Below are 16,320 nucleotides of genomic sequence, written 5' to 3'. Positions count from 1 at the left end.
TTGATCTTGCATCCATCCATCGTCCGCGATTTCAACGATGATGGTGATGATGATGATAATTGAAACGTTGCATTTATTGGTTGCCTTTTAAAAAATTAGGTCCTCACCTTTCCCAACATCAACATCAACAACAACAACAACAATTGTGATCCCTCTCATGGCCAGCAGGACGACGACGGGTCTGTGTTCTCAGAAGCAACGACAAATCTCATCGTCCAATTTCTCACGTGAGGATGAAATGACCTCTCATCATCACCAAGGTCATGATCAACAACAACAACAACAACAACAACAAATACCACCACTTCAACCACCACTTCAACCACTACCACCACGGAAGGACGAAAGAACGAAGAAGACTCTTCACCCTCTTCACGTTGTTGATCAGGCGAACAACCACAACAACAAGGCTTCATCAGTATTCAGTACGCAAACCACAACAACAACAACAACTTTGAACAGGAATATCTCATCATCATCACCATCCAGAAATAGAGTATCGTCATCATCGTTATTATCTCTTTCCACTATGAGCGAAAATATACCGAGTGATAGTACAAACAACAACAATAATTACACCACGCAGATCCTCAATAGTAGTACTACTATTACTACAACACTACAAGGCAATACTAGTAATAGTAATTTTGAAAAGGATGATCAACAGAAGGAAATGGACCATTCTCGAAGGCAATATCACGACACTCTGAATGATGCTATTCCCGAGAAAGATTCACTCCAAGGTTCGTATGATCATGGAGAATCTTGTTGTGAAATGTTGAATGACGATGATAGTGAGGATGAAAACAAACCATTGAGTTCATCTGCTTATTCTATTAGTGTTACTTCGTTTCAAGCACCACCATCCCTCTCAACCTTTGTATCGTCCAGTAGGGAAGTTTATAAAAGGTTTTTGGGAATCGACATGAATGGAGCGTTTGTCATTTTTGTGATACTTCTCATTGTGGTGGTGACTTCAGTCCTAACATTGACGAATATCAACAAAGCGGCAAGTGTAAAGCCCATCTCCAACAGTGACCAAAGGTCAACAAATATTTTGGCACCTTCCATGGATAATCTTCAAAATTCTGTAAATACCCTTTCCCAATTTAAAGAATTATTTAATAGGGCAGACATGGTGAATCCAACAAATTCATCCTTTGCATTTTCGACCTTCTTGTCAGTTGCCAGCAATGAAAAACTGGCGTTTGACTATACAGTAGGAGTTGTCACATTATTTCAGAGTGTGATCTCGAACACAAATACAAATTATCCCTTCGTTGTGGTGGTCGTACCTCCAAGAATTAATCAAGCTAAGGGATTGACCGAGAGCGTCATTGTGAAACGGACACTCTTGACAATTAGCGACATTCAGAACTCATTAAGGCCAGAAGAACTTCCTCGTATGCGTTTTGTGATTGCTTCCTATATTTCAAATCCAACAGAAGGAAAGCATGCAGTTGCCAACAATGTTGAAAATCGTTACATTGACACCTTCAACAAGCTTCACATGTGGACATTAGATGAATTTAATTTCAAAAGGGTCATTTACTTTGATGCGGACGTTGTGGTATTGAATCCACAAATTGACACTCTTTTTCAGTGTGGACACTTTTGTGCAGTGAGTGATTTGTGCATACCAGAATTTTTCAATGGTGGTTTAATGGTTTTGGAACCAAATGCTGAAACGTATCGAGATATGATTGAAAAAACAAGACAACCCGAGTATAAGAGCTATGACGGTGGAGAACAAGGATTTATTAATCGATATTTTGACTTTAACACCAATAGCACAGCATGGCCATTGGGATCTCTGGCGACGAGAGCCAAACAACAGCAAGGTAGCGATGCCAACCTACCTTATGAGAATTTTGAAGAAATTGCACGTTCAAGAAATGTTCAATCCTCTGTATATCGACTTCCTTTCAATTTTAACGTTCAATCTCAGTTGGCCTTACTATCGAGCATTGGGTGGTACAAGTTTGCATCGGAAGCTTTCGATGATGGCCCCATTGCACTCCATCTTGTTTTTCCAGCCAAGCCTTGGACCTTTATTGGATACCCCATGCTATCTCCCAGTTACTTGTGGCAAACCTATTTCAGAAAAACTGCACTGTACAGAATTGTTCCTTGGGAATTGTTGTTATTGAATCTTTTATTGTGTTGTTTTGCAGCATTGATCATTATTAAGCAAGTTGGAAAAATTGAATTACCGTCTCTTCTACTTTCGAATTTATTTGGAAACATGATTGAGGATCATGTGAAACATTTTAAGGATGGAAAAGAGAGCTGGAAAAGTTACTTGTTTTTCAATTTCATGCCCGTCTGTGTGGTGATTTTTTCATGCCTATTTTGCGCCTATATTTATTTGGCACTACTAATGATTCAACAATATGACCCTCATGTGATTTGGGCCATGATGATTCTCACAAGTGGATCCATTAGTACCGTTATTTTGGGACTATACACAAATGTGTTGTCACATGCCACTTTCTTGCACTTTTCAAAACGAACTTTTTCTCTGAAAGTTGGCCAAAATTACAATGGGAAAAAGTATTTTGTTTGGCTTGCTGGAATATTATTGTTTGGGATGATTGGTTGTGGATCAGTTTTTTTATTTTGCATGCTTACGATTGGATTATTCGTTTTGCAGATTGTTTATGCCTCTCTTATAACCTTTCCATTTGTGATCTTGCTCTATTTGAAAGTATTGAAACCCATCTCTCATTTAACAATTATCAGAACGTTACAATGCTTGACAAAAGAAGGAGAGAAAAATACCCTCTTCATGAACAAGCTTGCTGTGTGAGTAGTTGCCTCGTGTGATCACACGAGTGGTATGCCAGCAACTGCGTCAAATCACCATGGTCAATGTCCTAAAAGATCCTTTATGTGTTCGAATTCAGCTGCGAATTTATTAAAAACCTCAATATTTCGAAAAGGGAATTCGATCAACGCTCCGAGATTCTCCGCAAAAAATATTCAATACAGCTCGTTCGTTGGTGTTACAGTTTGCTGCTCTGCTGTTCACGGTCCTCCTTTCCGATCGATACCAACAAATTGAATCATTGTATCATCAAGAAGCAAGAAAAACTTTGATTTTTCTGCTGAAAATTGAGTTTCGGTTGGGAAGAGACTTTTCTTGTTCCGATCATCGCGTTCTTACTGGTTTTCAAAAATAATAGCACTCTCTGGCAGTTAGGGAAGGACAAGCATCTATTATTGTCTTTTCATATAGTGTGTGTTGTGTTGATCTTTATATATAGAAACACTGCTGTATTATCCATCATCAGCACAAATCACCAACAAAACAAATCATTGCACTGGTGTGGTAATGAGGATTTTCTCAACAACAACAACAACATCGGACAACATTCAAGAAGAACAAGATCAAACCAACCACTTATTTGAAACTAACTTTCAATTTATTGACCGATCACTCGATTGGATTGAATTAATTCATAAACCCTTGGCAACAGAAGAGATCCCAACAACAGATCAACAACAAGTCGAAAAATCCGAATTCACCCGAAGCGAAGAACAACCTATCATGAATGAAACATTGAGTCATCATTTCAACAACAACAGCAGCACCAATAATAACAATACTCAAGGACATAGAAATCATCACTCTCACATTGTACATTTTCAAACAAAATCAGCAACAACAACAACAACTTCTAACGATCATCACCATGCACCAGAAACAGCAACAACTACTCCATTCATCAGGAAACCACCGTTACGACCACCCTCTCATCCAAATCAACAACAACACCAACACCATGATGTGATAAAAGAACTTCAAAAACGAACGAATGGACTTTTTGACGACTCACCCGTTAATGTTGGAAACGATAATGGAAACGAAAGCGGAAGCTCTTCCAATGGAGACGAATCAGCCACTACAACTGCACCACAACCATCCAATAATGGAGACAATCATTCAACAGCTCCATCTGTGCCTTCAGCAAGTGAAGGCATTTCGGAATTTTGTGATAAGCTTTTAGAGAACAAGATTAATGAAGAAGAGAACAGTGTGAGGTAAGTATTGGTCCCAACCACTATTTCTCACAACATGTTCATGGTCCATGAATTATCTCAACATAAATTAACTACCCACCTATGATGATGAATACCACCAAACATTTGTACAGAAATCGGCCCACACGGGTTCCCTCTATGCCTGTACAACACACTCCACAGAAATCGACGGTACAATCATCACGAACTGCTTCTCTCATACAACACATTCAGAGTCAACCTAATTTAACAGTTCCGCCCCAGTCACAACCTATTTCACTTCTTTCTCAATCACTCCTGAAGAAAAATACGGATGATGATTACATTGTCGTGGAGGAGAGTGAAATTATTGATTCTGCATACATGTTGAACAAGAAGTATCATAGTGAAGCCGCTCTTACAAAGCTAGAGACAAAACAAAGCACACAACCCAAACCTACCATCAAACATAACATTGGGAAAAATTTTCCGGAAGGTGCCGAAGCTTGGCTCTTACCTGGGGAATGCATAATCAATCATGTCAAATCAATTGGTGTTCTCAAGAATTTGCCAGTCACCTATTTTCCTCAAGTACAGTCTAATCCTCAAGCAATCTCGTCAACGAATCATGTCAACAACAACAATTCAAATAAGCATGGTGTGGAAGAGTTTTTAACAACCACAGAGGAATTTTTCAACGAATTATTATCTGGAACTACTGCTACAAATAATAACTATGCAAGCAGTACGGGAAGCACAACAAGTAATTCCGGAAGTGGCAGCAACACCAACAACCCTACTATGGATCAATCAGATACAGAACTCACGCTGGTTTTTGGGGAATTGTACATTACGAATTTTCAAGTTCGATTTCAGGTATGTATTTCTGAGTCAACATGCCTGCCATTCACTTTCTGCACTTCATATCATATTTTGGAAATCATTTCATGCGAATTTTCATTGATGCATGTTTCATTATGTTTGCACCCAATATTTTTCAAAAAACACTTTGTCGTTTATGCTATGGAACCTATCAGAGCACTTCTAAACCATTCCTTGTTTTAAGCACTCCGCTTGCATGCATTCTGAAAATGAGCGTTAAATATCCACAAACAGAAACAAGTACTTACAGCAACTATTACAGCCAATATTTAATTTCTGCTCCTACAGTTACGACAGCCACTGACAAATTCAACAGTCTAGGGTATATTAGTATCAAGAGCAAGGATTTTCAGGTATTGAAGTTTTTGTTTTTCAAGAACTCATCTCAAACAATGGAAAAGGTCATGGAAACACTCAAAAGTGCCTGCGGATCAGCATCGAGACGACCATTCGCGTATCCTTTCAGGAAATTTATGACTCCTGAATTCGGACTCTATAGCCAAGAAGACATTGAAAATGGATGGAGGGTTTACAAGATGAAGCGAGAATTCAAGAGACAAGGGCTAAAACTAAAAAGTAGCACTTCTTTGTGGCGCGATACAAGTGTCAATGCCAAATACAAAATATGTGACACTTATCCCGAACATTTAATCGTTCCAAAAGATGTGAACGATGAAATGCTAGTTGCTGCTTCATTATTTCGTAGCAAGGGAAGAATTCCAATCCTCTCATGGATACATCCTATTAAGAAACTCTGTATTGTTAGATCGAGTCAACCCATGGTTGGTATTACCCGGGCCCGATGCAAAGAAGATGAGGAATTAGTGGAGGCCATTCGAAGAGCTTCTGGATCGGAACGACTACTCATTATTGACTGCAGACCAAAAGCCAATGCTTGGGCCAACACTGTGATGGGAAAAGGTTATGAAAATATTTCCTATTACACAAATTGTTCACTGGAATTTATGAACATTGAGAATATTCATGCTATGAGCAGTAGTTTGAACATGCTCAAAAAATTAATCCAAAAACAAAACAATGATTTGTATTGGTTATCCTCTTTTGAGGCTACGGGTTGGTTAAAACACTCCAAGCTCATCATGCAAGCTGCTGCAAAAGTTGTTGCCTCCATTGAGCGATTTGATACATCAGTATTGGTTCACTGTAGTGATGGATGGGATCGAACTGCTCAAATTTGCGCGCTCTCAGAACTGTTGTTAGACCCATACTATCGAACGATTGAAGGTTTCCAAGTCCTAATTGAAAAAGAGTGGGTTTCATTTGGTCACAAATTTTTGGATCGAGTTGGTCATTATGCTCCCAAGTATGGAAATAACTCGATATCTGACGAAGTTTCTCCTGTATTTTTACAATTCATTGATTGTGTTTTTCAGGTTTGGCAACAGTATCCTTCACATTTTGAATTTAATGAGAATTTACTGTTCTTAATTTTGGATAGTCTCTACTCGTGTAAATTTGGAAACTTTTTACATAATTCTCCAAAACAACAGGCAGAAGACAATGTTACAAAAGAAACAATATCCATTTGGACCGAGGTTATTGCAAATCGTTCAGCCTATGTGAATGACGTTTATAATCCCAAAAATAGCGACTTTTCAACTTTGATTGTAAATACTGATATGGATACTCTGTCTACTCACTTTTGGGTGAGTTACTTTTACAGATATAAGAAAGGACCTAAAAACAGATATCACCGCATGTTAAAGAAAGCTCTCACCAAACTGAAAAAGGATAACACTTATTTAATGAACTCGCTCAATGAAGAGGTTCAAAACAGAAAACGAATCGAACGCGAACTTTGTGAAACGAAAGAAAAGATTCGATACTTGGAGGGTCATCACTCTTTGGACAGTCAAGGCATTACGAATTCGTACGATAGCAATCATGATCGACTCGATAGTGCCAGCGTGTCTGATTATGCTGAGGATGGCTCAAAAGTGTTGCGATTTGGCACAAGTGTTAATGACAATTTGGTTGAAAATTATTTCCAATAGTAATCGTCATCATTTGACTCGAAATCACTCGAATAAAACAACTTGCTGTGTAGTTGTAGTTGAACATGTCATGATGGTTTCCAAAATTGACAGCATGCCCACGATGTAATGCAATCCTTGCTAATTTCTAATATATTAAAAAAGGTTTTATTTCTCCATCTTAGGCCAACTAATTACTCATAACATGTCGAATAATAATCCTCAATAGATGAATGAGCGAGAGAGGCCACAAATTTGTTTTTCGTGCTTTCATAAAAGTTTCTCATCTGATCTCTGGTGATCTCTGGCCATTTACAATGAATGGTTGCATGAACAATCAATTGATGGAGAAGAGGACATTTCTCTTTTGTCAATGCTTGAATGAACTTGGGCATTCCATTTTCATTCCAGTGCTGTTTTCGTTCGTATCCATTTGCATCATATGGGTAGGGTACTATATCGAGATACAACAATTGATCGAGAATTCCACTCAAGCATAGATGTTCAATATCAAAAATTCCCGTTACTGACAAGTGGCACAGCTTGGAAAATGCCTTCTTATTAAGCGAAGAAAATAATTGCTTCTCATCTTGAATCGATTCTTCAGATCTGTAATATTGATCATTCCCAATGACAATTCGTAAATATTTTACATTAGGAAAGAATATCTTTTCAAAACATGTTCCAAAATATTCATCAAATCCAATACTTAAAAATTGAATAGCACTCGAATAAATTTCACTGTTTGGCCAAAACTCTTTCACACATGCCACCAAACACTGTCCTTCATGTCCCACCAAATCATGTTCACAAATATTCGCAACGTGTGGAAACTTGAATGAATCATGAAATTCTTCATTCACCAACGCTGTTTCGAAGCGACCTCTATTTTGTGATTCCACATCAAAATGTTTTAACATTCCAAGAGAAAGAATGTGAGCTTTCATGAGAAAAAGTTCAAAACTTGAATGAAGGGATTTCACTTTTTCATACTTGTCCATATTCATCACGAGAAGTCGTAATCGATGTTCATACTCTTCTGCAATAGCTTCAGGGTGAATATTCTCATTTCTGAGTGATTCAACATGATCACGATAATAATGTTCAAAATAATTATGATCACCAGAACCATCTTGCATGGTATCTGAATAATTTACACATTTTCCCATTTCAATTTGTTGATACAAGATTTGAATATTTGCCATTTCTTCTGCCTCCTCTGCATTTAAATCTCCATGAGCGAGTGACATTGAATCATAATTGGATTGTCTTTTGAAATGAATGATTAATTCCAACATGTTGGAGAGAGTGAGCCAATACCTTTCCACATTTTCTTCCGAATAAGTTTGGTCACTTGACCAGTCACGACAGAGTGATGATGATCCGTGGAGGGCGGAATCACTGTTGACCGCTGCTGCTGCTGCATCAAAGGGTTCAAAGCACTTGAATATAATCCAATCGGTCCAATCAAGAATTCAAAAATGTTGAAAAGGAAAATCTCTCTCGGAAGTTCCAAAAGAAGTGATTTTCTTCTTGTTATTGAGGTTGTTGATAATTTATCAAGAGAGGAAGGAGAATCAGAGTCTTGTGTATGACACTCCGGAGTGATCATTTGAAGAAAATTAAACGCGTTGTCTTTTGGTATTTGATGGGATATTTCATCGGCTCATTGAATTGAAAGGCTGGAAAATAACCTTTTGGTGTTTTTTTTCTGTATCTCTGTTTCTGAATATATCGATATTCGAAAATGCACATTCTGTATTGTAAACTTGTCTCAATAATTATATAAATTCACACACCATGAAAGTATATTTTTTGGAATGATCAATTATTCCATGTGAGATTCTAAGGTATTTTGTAACACTTCAATAATTTCAAACAATTTTGTCTTCTTCTTTTCTTCCAATTGATCGCGAGACAAGAGATGGATCGCATGATCGGTTGCTTGTCGTATTTGGTCGTCAGGAATTTTCACAAAAGCAAATTCTTCCAACAAGTAGGTCACAACTGACAGATTTCTTCTCTCCACTGCACATCTTAGCACATTAAGGCCGTGGGGTTCGCTCACTTCATCGAGTGCAGCTCCATATTGAATGAGAGTTTTGATTTGAGAAGGAGTTTTAGCAATCATCAGAGGAGTAAAACCCTGAAGTCGAAAATTTGGATCGGCTCCTCGTCGTATCAAGGCCTTAATCGAAGAAGTGGTTTTGCTTGACGCTCGAGAGGCATAATGAAGTGCCTTTCCTAAACACTCCTCTGAAAAAATCATCCCTTCATAATTTAAGTCTCCATTGGGGGCCGTAACTAAATTTTGATGGAGAAGATGGCTGAAATTTGACGCTGAGCATTTGTTGTTGGTGGAGGACATTGCTGGAATGGTATTTTGGCATAAAGTAGATTCGCGTTGAATTAACATTGCGAGATCTTCTTCCGATATATTTGCACTCACTAGACATCCCAAAGGTTGATACATTCTCCACAGAACGACTTTCAATTCTTCTTCATCACCTTCACAATCTTCCTTCACGGAATGCATCAATGACAAGAAACAATCAGCCAATTCTGAAACAGACACTACATTATAACCGCTAGTGAACTTGTTACAGTATTGATCCAACATGTTTAACTTCATGAGAGCAGACATGATAATGGACTGCTCAATTTCATTGTGAGTATGTGATATCAACGTGTTGAAGGTTGGGTTGTCGACATAAATGACGAAATGAGGATCTTCGAGAAATGTTGAAATCATTTTCCTTGATTCGGTTACCCATTCCTTCATAGTGGGATGACCATGTGTGAGAGCAATCATTAAATAGGATTTGTTGCAATAGGTATAACCTAAAATATCTTCGACTGATTCCGTAATTTTGTAATCGATTGGTATGGATGTAAAAAATTTTTCTATGGCTGGAGGAGCGTGTTTTCTATTTGTCATGATGCATTCTGAGGAGATACATGCTTGTTCCTTGTTGTTCGAATCTTTGTTTTGGTTGTCACACGTCTCATTCTTCTCATTGCAAGCTGATGTTTTGTTTTTGATGAGCTTTTTCACTTTAATTTTGACCTTCAGTTCATGCTTATCCATTTTCAAGCCCTCAATATTCTCTTTAACTTCTTGCGCTTCTGATTTTGATTTCATATCAATAAGGGCGTATTTCTGAACCTTGTTTTTTTCTTGCCTAAGTTGAATATTTTCTGAAATAATTTTACAACGTTCGAGAATTAAATGATGAATGTCATCTTTAGAGATGGAGTTGGGTAAATTTGTAATTTTTACAAAGTATTCTTTGGGATGATGTGTTTTTCGAAAGGTGGATAAATGTGGTGTTGTCTCACCTATATTGAACAGTAAATTGTTGTGTTGAAGAATGAGAGGAGAAACATTGGAATGAGAAGTAATCTCAGGATTATATGGAAACTGCATCTTCGAAGCATTGAAATTGTTGGTGATTGGAGAATGGTCTTCTTCGAGTCCATAAGGATTTAAAAATTCTTTCAACTCTTGAAACATGCCTTGTTGTTCGTCACTGTTCGAAATTACATTATGATTAATGGTCATTCGATTCACATTTTGTGACGATGATGAAGAGGAACTAGATTGTAAATATTCCTGTTGTTGCTCTGTTACTTTCTTTCGTCTCTGTTCTTCTAATTGATTTTGTAACATGTTCATCACCATGAGTTTTCGTTTTGGAATTGCTCTGTTAGCAGGCAGGAGCGAAGCTTGTTGTTGAGAGGAGGAATGGAATTTTCCTGAAGAACTGTCCACTGTATGAGCTCGATTATTATTGTTTACAAAAGAATCATTGTTTGAATTCCAATGAGGCCGACTTGATGAAATCCCTTGATTTTGTTTGATCGCCGAAGATTGTCCCAAACAATTCTCAATGCTCAAAATTGAGTCTCTTTTCGTGAAGACACTCGGTGGATTTCTCTCGACGGCAGCTGGAGCTGAATAGGAGCTTGTTTTCATAATGATGATGATAATGATGTGAGTGTCTCTATATTTATATTAAAATTGCAAAGATTTTGAAAAAACACAATTCATCGAACAACTATCAATACGCGAATATATTCCGAGATAATAAATAATAAAAAGAATTCTTGTAGTTACAAGCCTAGATTCATTCCGAAGAATAATTTCTTTAATGATGCAAAACCTTCGCTCCAAAAATTTACAGTAGAAGTGACGGTTTTGGAAATTTTTTTTGGCGGATGACAGGCTTTGAGGTAAAGGTAATTTTATCCTCATTTAAGAAAAAAACGACAAAAATGTCCAATATTTGGGGTAGTTGACATGAATGCTAGAGTTTCGAAATGGACCAAGTATTGAACTTAAGACGGTCCATTAATAAAGTCGAATGCTGTGTGGATCACCAATTAGAAAATCTCACAAACTCTTACTTGACATGTGTCTCTTCGGATGAATCAACTCCTAATTGTGGATGACAAGTTTGAGCAATCTGAAAAGAAATACAAGCAGTGCTCAATTCAAGAGTATTTGCTTATGTTAAAACATACCTTCAGTCCACAATAATTATCATCGGCAAACATTTCAACATGAAACACCCAGTTATTGGAATCAATTTTGAACGTTTTTCGTTGCACTTGAACATCATTCCAATACAGGACAAGTTGTTCTGCTTCATAATTGTACCAAATTGCAATGGTGTCTTTTTCTTTGATTTTCTTGAGGATTTCAAATCGTTTCCATTTATCTGTTTCTTTGCATGTTACTCCTAACGAACAGTTTGATATTATTGATGTTTCTGTCATACTCAACTTACCCAACGCTAAATTACTAGAGTCTCCATAACGGAGAACAAACTTAGTGTAATATCTGTATGGATTATTACAAAGTGAGGTTCGTTTCTTGTTAACAACAAAATTAAGACACGAATAGAGAGAACCTGATTCGGATTTCTTGACAACTTCTTGATTGTAATGTCGCAGTTGACAATCCTCCAAAGTCGATGGATCAAATTTTACATTTCTAACTTGTTGTTCCTCAATTTCATTAATGAGACCATTAATTTTGAAATAATTTGCTTCGTGGATGATGTGCTCGATTAAATCGTTTGAGAAATCTTCAATATATCCAATAAATTGACCATCCCTCAAATAATTCAAACTTTTTTGGACGAAATGCAAGTTATTGAAACAATCAAAATGCCTCCACTTACACATAGCTGAAATATTTTGGATCTCTATCGATGAAAATTATACCGTTTTCGTCGGTGATTGCTTCGATTGAATTTTCCTTCTTCTTTGCAGATCTAGAGCTTCGATAGAGATAGTAAAGAATTTCTGACTTTTTTAAAGTCTTCGTTGTGGTCTGAAATATTTTACCTCCAACATTCAGCTTCACAACTTGAAGCGTTCGTTTCTCTTTTTCGGACATCAATCCAGCAGCGGATTGGCCTCCTTCAATAGCCTTAACAGGACTTTCTTGATTGCCTATCGTTGATGGAGAATTATTTGAACTTTCTCTTCTTTTAGGTTCTATTGGCGAGAGCGGTATTTGTTCTTGAGCACTCTTTGGAGAAAGAATTGCTTCTCCATATCCTGTTGTCTGTGGGGCACCACAAGCCACTGAGGTTGTGACTGTATCGAATCGTTTAATTTCAATTCCTCCATTCACTGTACTTTTCATAATTGTTTTAATCAATCCTTTTGATGAAGGAGATAAAGGTTCATTGAGAATCAAATGTTCATCAGACTCCTCTTGTTCAGGGGAAGCAGAAGCTCCAATGTATTTTGACACCTTTTTGATCGGATTTAATTGCTGAGATGCAGAAGAGGTTCTTGATGAAGTCGATGAGGATGATGAAGAGTTGTTGGATGATGATGATGAAGAATTCGAACTTGTTGATGTAGTAGTGTTGTGATTCAACTCTGAATGTCGGAACGTAATTTTCGGCCCTTTTTCTGTTGTTTTATAAATCTCTGACCTCATTCTATTGGAAGATATTCCCACGACGGATGGCGCTCGCGTTGTTTCCATCTTACCAACATCATCGTCATCATCAAACGACGTTGAGGAAGGGCACATTTTTTTTATCTATTTTTTTTGTACAGTTTTGGCGGGAGGTCTTTTTGCATTCTCGGACTTACTCAAAAAAAATACAGGGATGGGTTTATTCGATGATAAACGTTGTTCGATGGTTTATATGTACATTATTTACAAGCCGAACGTAAGATACGTAGTGACTTCCTAGCAGGCACCCCGGAAGTAAAGGTGTTTAAACTGCTCACGATAACAGCAGCAACCCCTGGGATTCGAACGCTGGACCAGTTGGCTGCCACAGGTCCAGAAAAACCACTCGGCCATATGCGGGCAGCGACTTACTCAAAAAAAAATGTCCCAACTTCCGCCGAGCACTGCGACTGCCTCTTCTTCCGAAGAAGAACACAGTTCCCCTTGTCATCATGATGATGATGATCGTGACAATTCGCACCATCCTGAGAGGGAGGAAGAGCATGAAAAGAACCACTCGGATTCTTCTTCGGAGGTTTCTCTTTCCTCTCCTCTCTTTCAAGGCATGGAATTTGTCTTGGTCAAGGAAACAATGAAACCGAACGATTATGAATACTTTTCCCGACTCATTCCAGAACATGGAGGAGTGTTGGCCGAGAATGTTTCTGAGCGCACGACACATCTGGTTTCGGAGAGAGCTGTTTGGCCAGTGCCTCCTCATGTCCTCTCGGTCAATGTTTGGTTTGTGGAAGATTGTGTTTACAATGAAGAGTTGTGCGATGTGAATGCGTATCTGTGGAATGGAGAGGTTTCGTTGCATGGTCAACCTCAACTGAAAAAAAGAAAATTGGAAAATGTGAATGCTGAATCAGTGAGTCAGTGCAAGAATAGTACTACTCTCGAGATGCAACTACACATGGATGAGATGGCACGACCTTCAGAGATTATGTCACACAAGTGGATGAGTGACCTATTGTTGGATGACATTTGGTTTGAAATTTTCATGTTTTTGGAAATTGCGGATTTGAGTTCAGTAATTTTAGTGTCAAAGGAAATGTATCGTCTAATTCAGGACGATCGATATGAAAAGAATCAATCTTTTTGGATCCAATACTATAACAGATTCATTCGAAATTGGAGTGCACAAGATGAACATGCCTTTTTCAACAGCATTCACAACACTTCCTTCGATAAGTTTGATACAGAAACGAATTTGCATGCCAACAAGCAAAGATTGGAGCTCACCCTACAAAAAGTCACACTCCTTTTGAATCGAAGAGCGTGCCCTCAACTCACTGAATCTGACGTGATGCCACAATTTTCTCTTCCTGCTCTGGTCAAGAATCGAATCATGACTCATCTCCACTTTTCAAAATCATTGAAGAGAAGAATGACTGCTAGAATTACCTGTGAAGCGGAATCTAAGAGTGAACGACGTGTGAAACAAGTTGAAAAAGATTCCAAAATAATGACTCTCTTTCCGGGTCTTTCCCTTAAAGATCAATTAGAAGCGCTGAAATCAAAATTGAACGATTTCACAGAAATTAATTTTGGACCTTTTGACGAGTATGAAATGAATGGACAACTACCAAAAGACTATTTGGATTGGATCTCTCAAAATTCAGACCTTCTTTCCAACAGTAGAATTAGAAGTTTATTTTTCTTAGATGTGCATTTCTCCTTTTGTGAAGTGAGTTGGATGAAACTTGGAGATTTGAGTAAGGTATTAAATACTTTTCCAAAGTTGGCTCATTGGACGTCCATGGGGAGTGAACAACTTCAATTTTCAACTGCATGCTCGCATTCCACATTGCGATCCATTGTATTAATTTCTGCTGGATTATCGAAGCCAATTTTGAAGGAATTGTTTTGCATGAAATTGCCAAATTTGTGTCATTTAGAGCTGTTTTTAGGAGACGATTGTCGTAGAGATGCTCGACAAGATTTTAAACCTGAATTTATTCAAGAATTATTGAAGTCTCCAAAGCACGAACATTCCTTTCCTTCACTGGATTATTTAGGACTCAGAAATTATCAACACATTGACGCAATAGCACCTTCCATTTTCGAAAACCCATTTTCCAAACGAGTACGCATGATTGATATTTCATTAGGAACACTTAGCGATGAAGGTGCCAAGAGTTTCATAGAAATTTTGAAGAATGAGGAAAAGATGAATCAGAAATTTTTGAATTTAGAAATTTTAGATGTACACAATTCGTACCTTTCAAAAGAAATTGTGGAAGAATTATTGAACTTGTCAACCATGATCGTGAATGTGAAACCTCACAAAGAAGCCGATCGTCGATGGAGGTACGTCACCTTAAATGAATGATGATTAAAGCCTTCTTTCTCATGGTGGTGAAGCCACAATTTCAATGAATCTTCTTGAAGAAGAGCGCGCTACTTTTCGGAATCCAATTTGGTAAAATTCCGACATTTTGTAAAAATGATCAAAAACTCCACAAAAATTCTACGATTGGTTTTTGAAACCTCTCGAATAATATTAAAAAAATGACTTCTTCCACCACTACTGCCAGCTCTACTGCCAGCTCTACTGCCAGCTCTACTGCCAAGGCTTCCTCTTCATCTTCCTCTCTCTTACGTAAAATACAACACTGGAGTGGAATTGCCTTCTCCGTCTTTGTTTCTCTTCATGTGATGACCACCATGTCTGCTTCCCTTTCACCCTCTCAATATGATTCAGTATTGAATGCCACTCGAAAATGGTATCGACCCTCCATGGCCATTGAAGGTTTGGTTGTGTTTGCTCCATTGGCTCTCCATATGATTGCCAATACATTGATTACTCTTACAACAAAGAAGACTGAAAGTTCTCCATCCTCCTCCTCCTTGTGGAAGAAACTCCATACCTATTCTGGATATGCTCTAGGTGGATTAGTTCCCTTGCACATCTTCGGAACTCGATTTATGCATTCGTATGCCCAAGAATTTGCTTCCTTGAATTTTGTGTTGGAAAAGGAAATGGGATTGGTTGCTGGAATGAGTTATTTCGTCTTGTTATTGAGTGCAGGTGTGTATCACTCCTTGTATGGATTGAATATTGCGTTGGGATACAAGATGAAACGACCATTGGTGTTGGCTTGTATTGTTGGTGTGTTGGCTGCTGGATATTTTGGATTGTTGGGATTTGCTGGATATTTGTATCCTGAAATGATGGTTGCAGTTCGGGAAAAACATTCTCAATTTGCTCATTAATTCATTCTCCTTGTTTTTCATTTGAAATGGAGCTCTGTTGTAAAACAATCAAATATTGTCAATAATAATATTAATTTTTGTAAAATAATATTTCTTTTTAACATATGAAAGTCTAGGGGTGCATACACTTTGGGATCGAGTTCCATTAATTTTTTTTGAATTATAATTATTATTATATATTTATTATATATTTATTTTCAAACATCATTCATGGACCAACAACCATATGGACATTGAAGGCTC

General features: G+C 37.7%; 7 protein-coding genes across 7 annotated transcripts; 4 read left to right on the top strand and 3 right to left on the bottom strand.

Annotated features, from left to right (window-relative positions):
• Positions 1–157: 157 nt before the first annotated feature.
• FDP41_000908 (uncharacterized protein) lies at positions 158–2,809 on the top strand (the record flags this gene model as incomplete). The annotated part of the gene is made up of 1 exon (XM_044713001.1): positions 158–2,809. The coding sequence occupies one exon, from the start codon at positions 158–160 to the stop codon at positions 2,807–2,809; it is 2,652 nt and encodes an 883-aa protein (XP_044564468.1).
• A 525-nt stretch (positions 2,810–3,334) lies between these two features.
• On the top strand, positions 3,335–6,899 carry FDP41_000907 (uncharacterized protein; the record flags this gene model as incomplete). Its single annotated transcript, XM_044712990.1, has 3 exons — positions 3,335–4,044; positions 4,158–4,878; positions 5,040–6,899. 3 exons carry the CDS (start codon positions 3,335–3,337, stop codon positions 6,897–6,899), a joined length of 3,291 nt encoding a protein of 1,096 aa, XP_044564467.1.
• Positions 6,900–7,072: 173 nt separating this feature from the next.
• Positions 7,073–8,176, bottom strand: FDP41_000906 (uncharacterized protein; the record flags this gene model as incomplete). The annotated part of the gene is made up of 1 exon (XM_044712979.1): positions 7,073–8,176. One exon carries the CDS (start codon positions 8,174–8,176, stop codon positions 7,073–7,075), a length of 1,104 nt encoding a protein of 367 aa, XP_044564466.1.
• Positions 8,177–8,706: 530 nt separating this feature from the next.
• On the bottom strand, positions 8,707–10,854 carry FDP41_000905 (uncharacterized protein; the record flags this gene model as incomplete). The annotated part of the gene is made up of 1 exon (XM_044712968.1): positions 8,707–10,854. One exon carries the CDS (start codon positions 10,852–10,854, stop codon positions 8,707–8,709), a length of 2,148 nt encoding a protein of 715 aa, XP_044564465.1.
• Positions 10,855–11,281: 427 nt separating this feature from the next.
• On the bottom strand, positions 11,282–12,933 carry FDP41_000904 (uncharacterized protein; the record flags this gene model as incomplete). Its single annotated transcript, XM_044712957.1, has 4 exons — positions 11,282–11,344; positions 11,403–11,620; positions 11,669–12,012; positions 12,065–12,933. 4 exons carry the CDS (start codon positions 12,931–12,933, stop codon positions 11,282–11,284), a joined length of 1,494 nt encoding a protein of 497 aa, XP_044564464.1.
• A 307-nt stretch (positions 12,934–13,240) lies between these two features.
• FDP41_000903 (uncharacterized protein) lies at positions 13,241–15,193 on the top strand (the record flags this gene model as incomplete). Its single annotated transcript, XM_044712946.1, has 1 exon — positions 13,241–15,193. The coding sequence occupies one exon, from the start codon at positions 13,241–13,243 to the stop codon at positions 15,191–15,193; it is 1,953 nt and encodes a 650-aa protein (XP_044564463.1).
• A 179-nt stretch (positions 15,194–15,372) lies between these two features.
• FDP41_000902 (uncharacterized protein) lies at positions 15,373–16,077 on the top strand (the record flags this gene model as incomplete). The annotated part of the gene is made up of 1 exon (XM_044712935.1): positions 15,373–16,077. The coding sequence occupies one exon, from the start codon at positions 15,373–15,375 to the stop codon at positions 16,075–16,077; it is 705 nt and encodes a 234-aa protein (XP_044564462.1).
• Positions 16,078–16,320: the final 243 nt, after the last annotated feature.

The sequence above is a fragment of the Naegleria fowleri genome, assembly GCF_008403515.1.
Source record: "Naegleria fowleri strain ATCC 30894 chromosome Unknown tig22, whole genome shotgun sequence".
In the NCBI taxonomy this organism is placed as follows: Eukaryota; Heterolobosea; class Eutetramitea; order Acrasida; family Naegleriidae; genus Naegleria; species Naegleria fowleri.
This window is presented reverse-complemented; position numbering and strand designations above follow the sequence as displayed.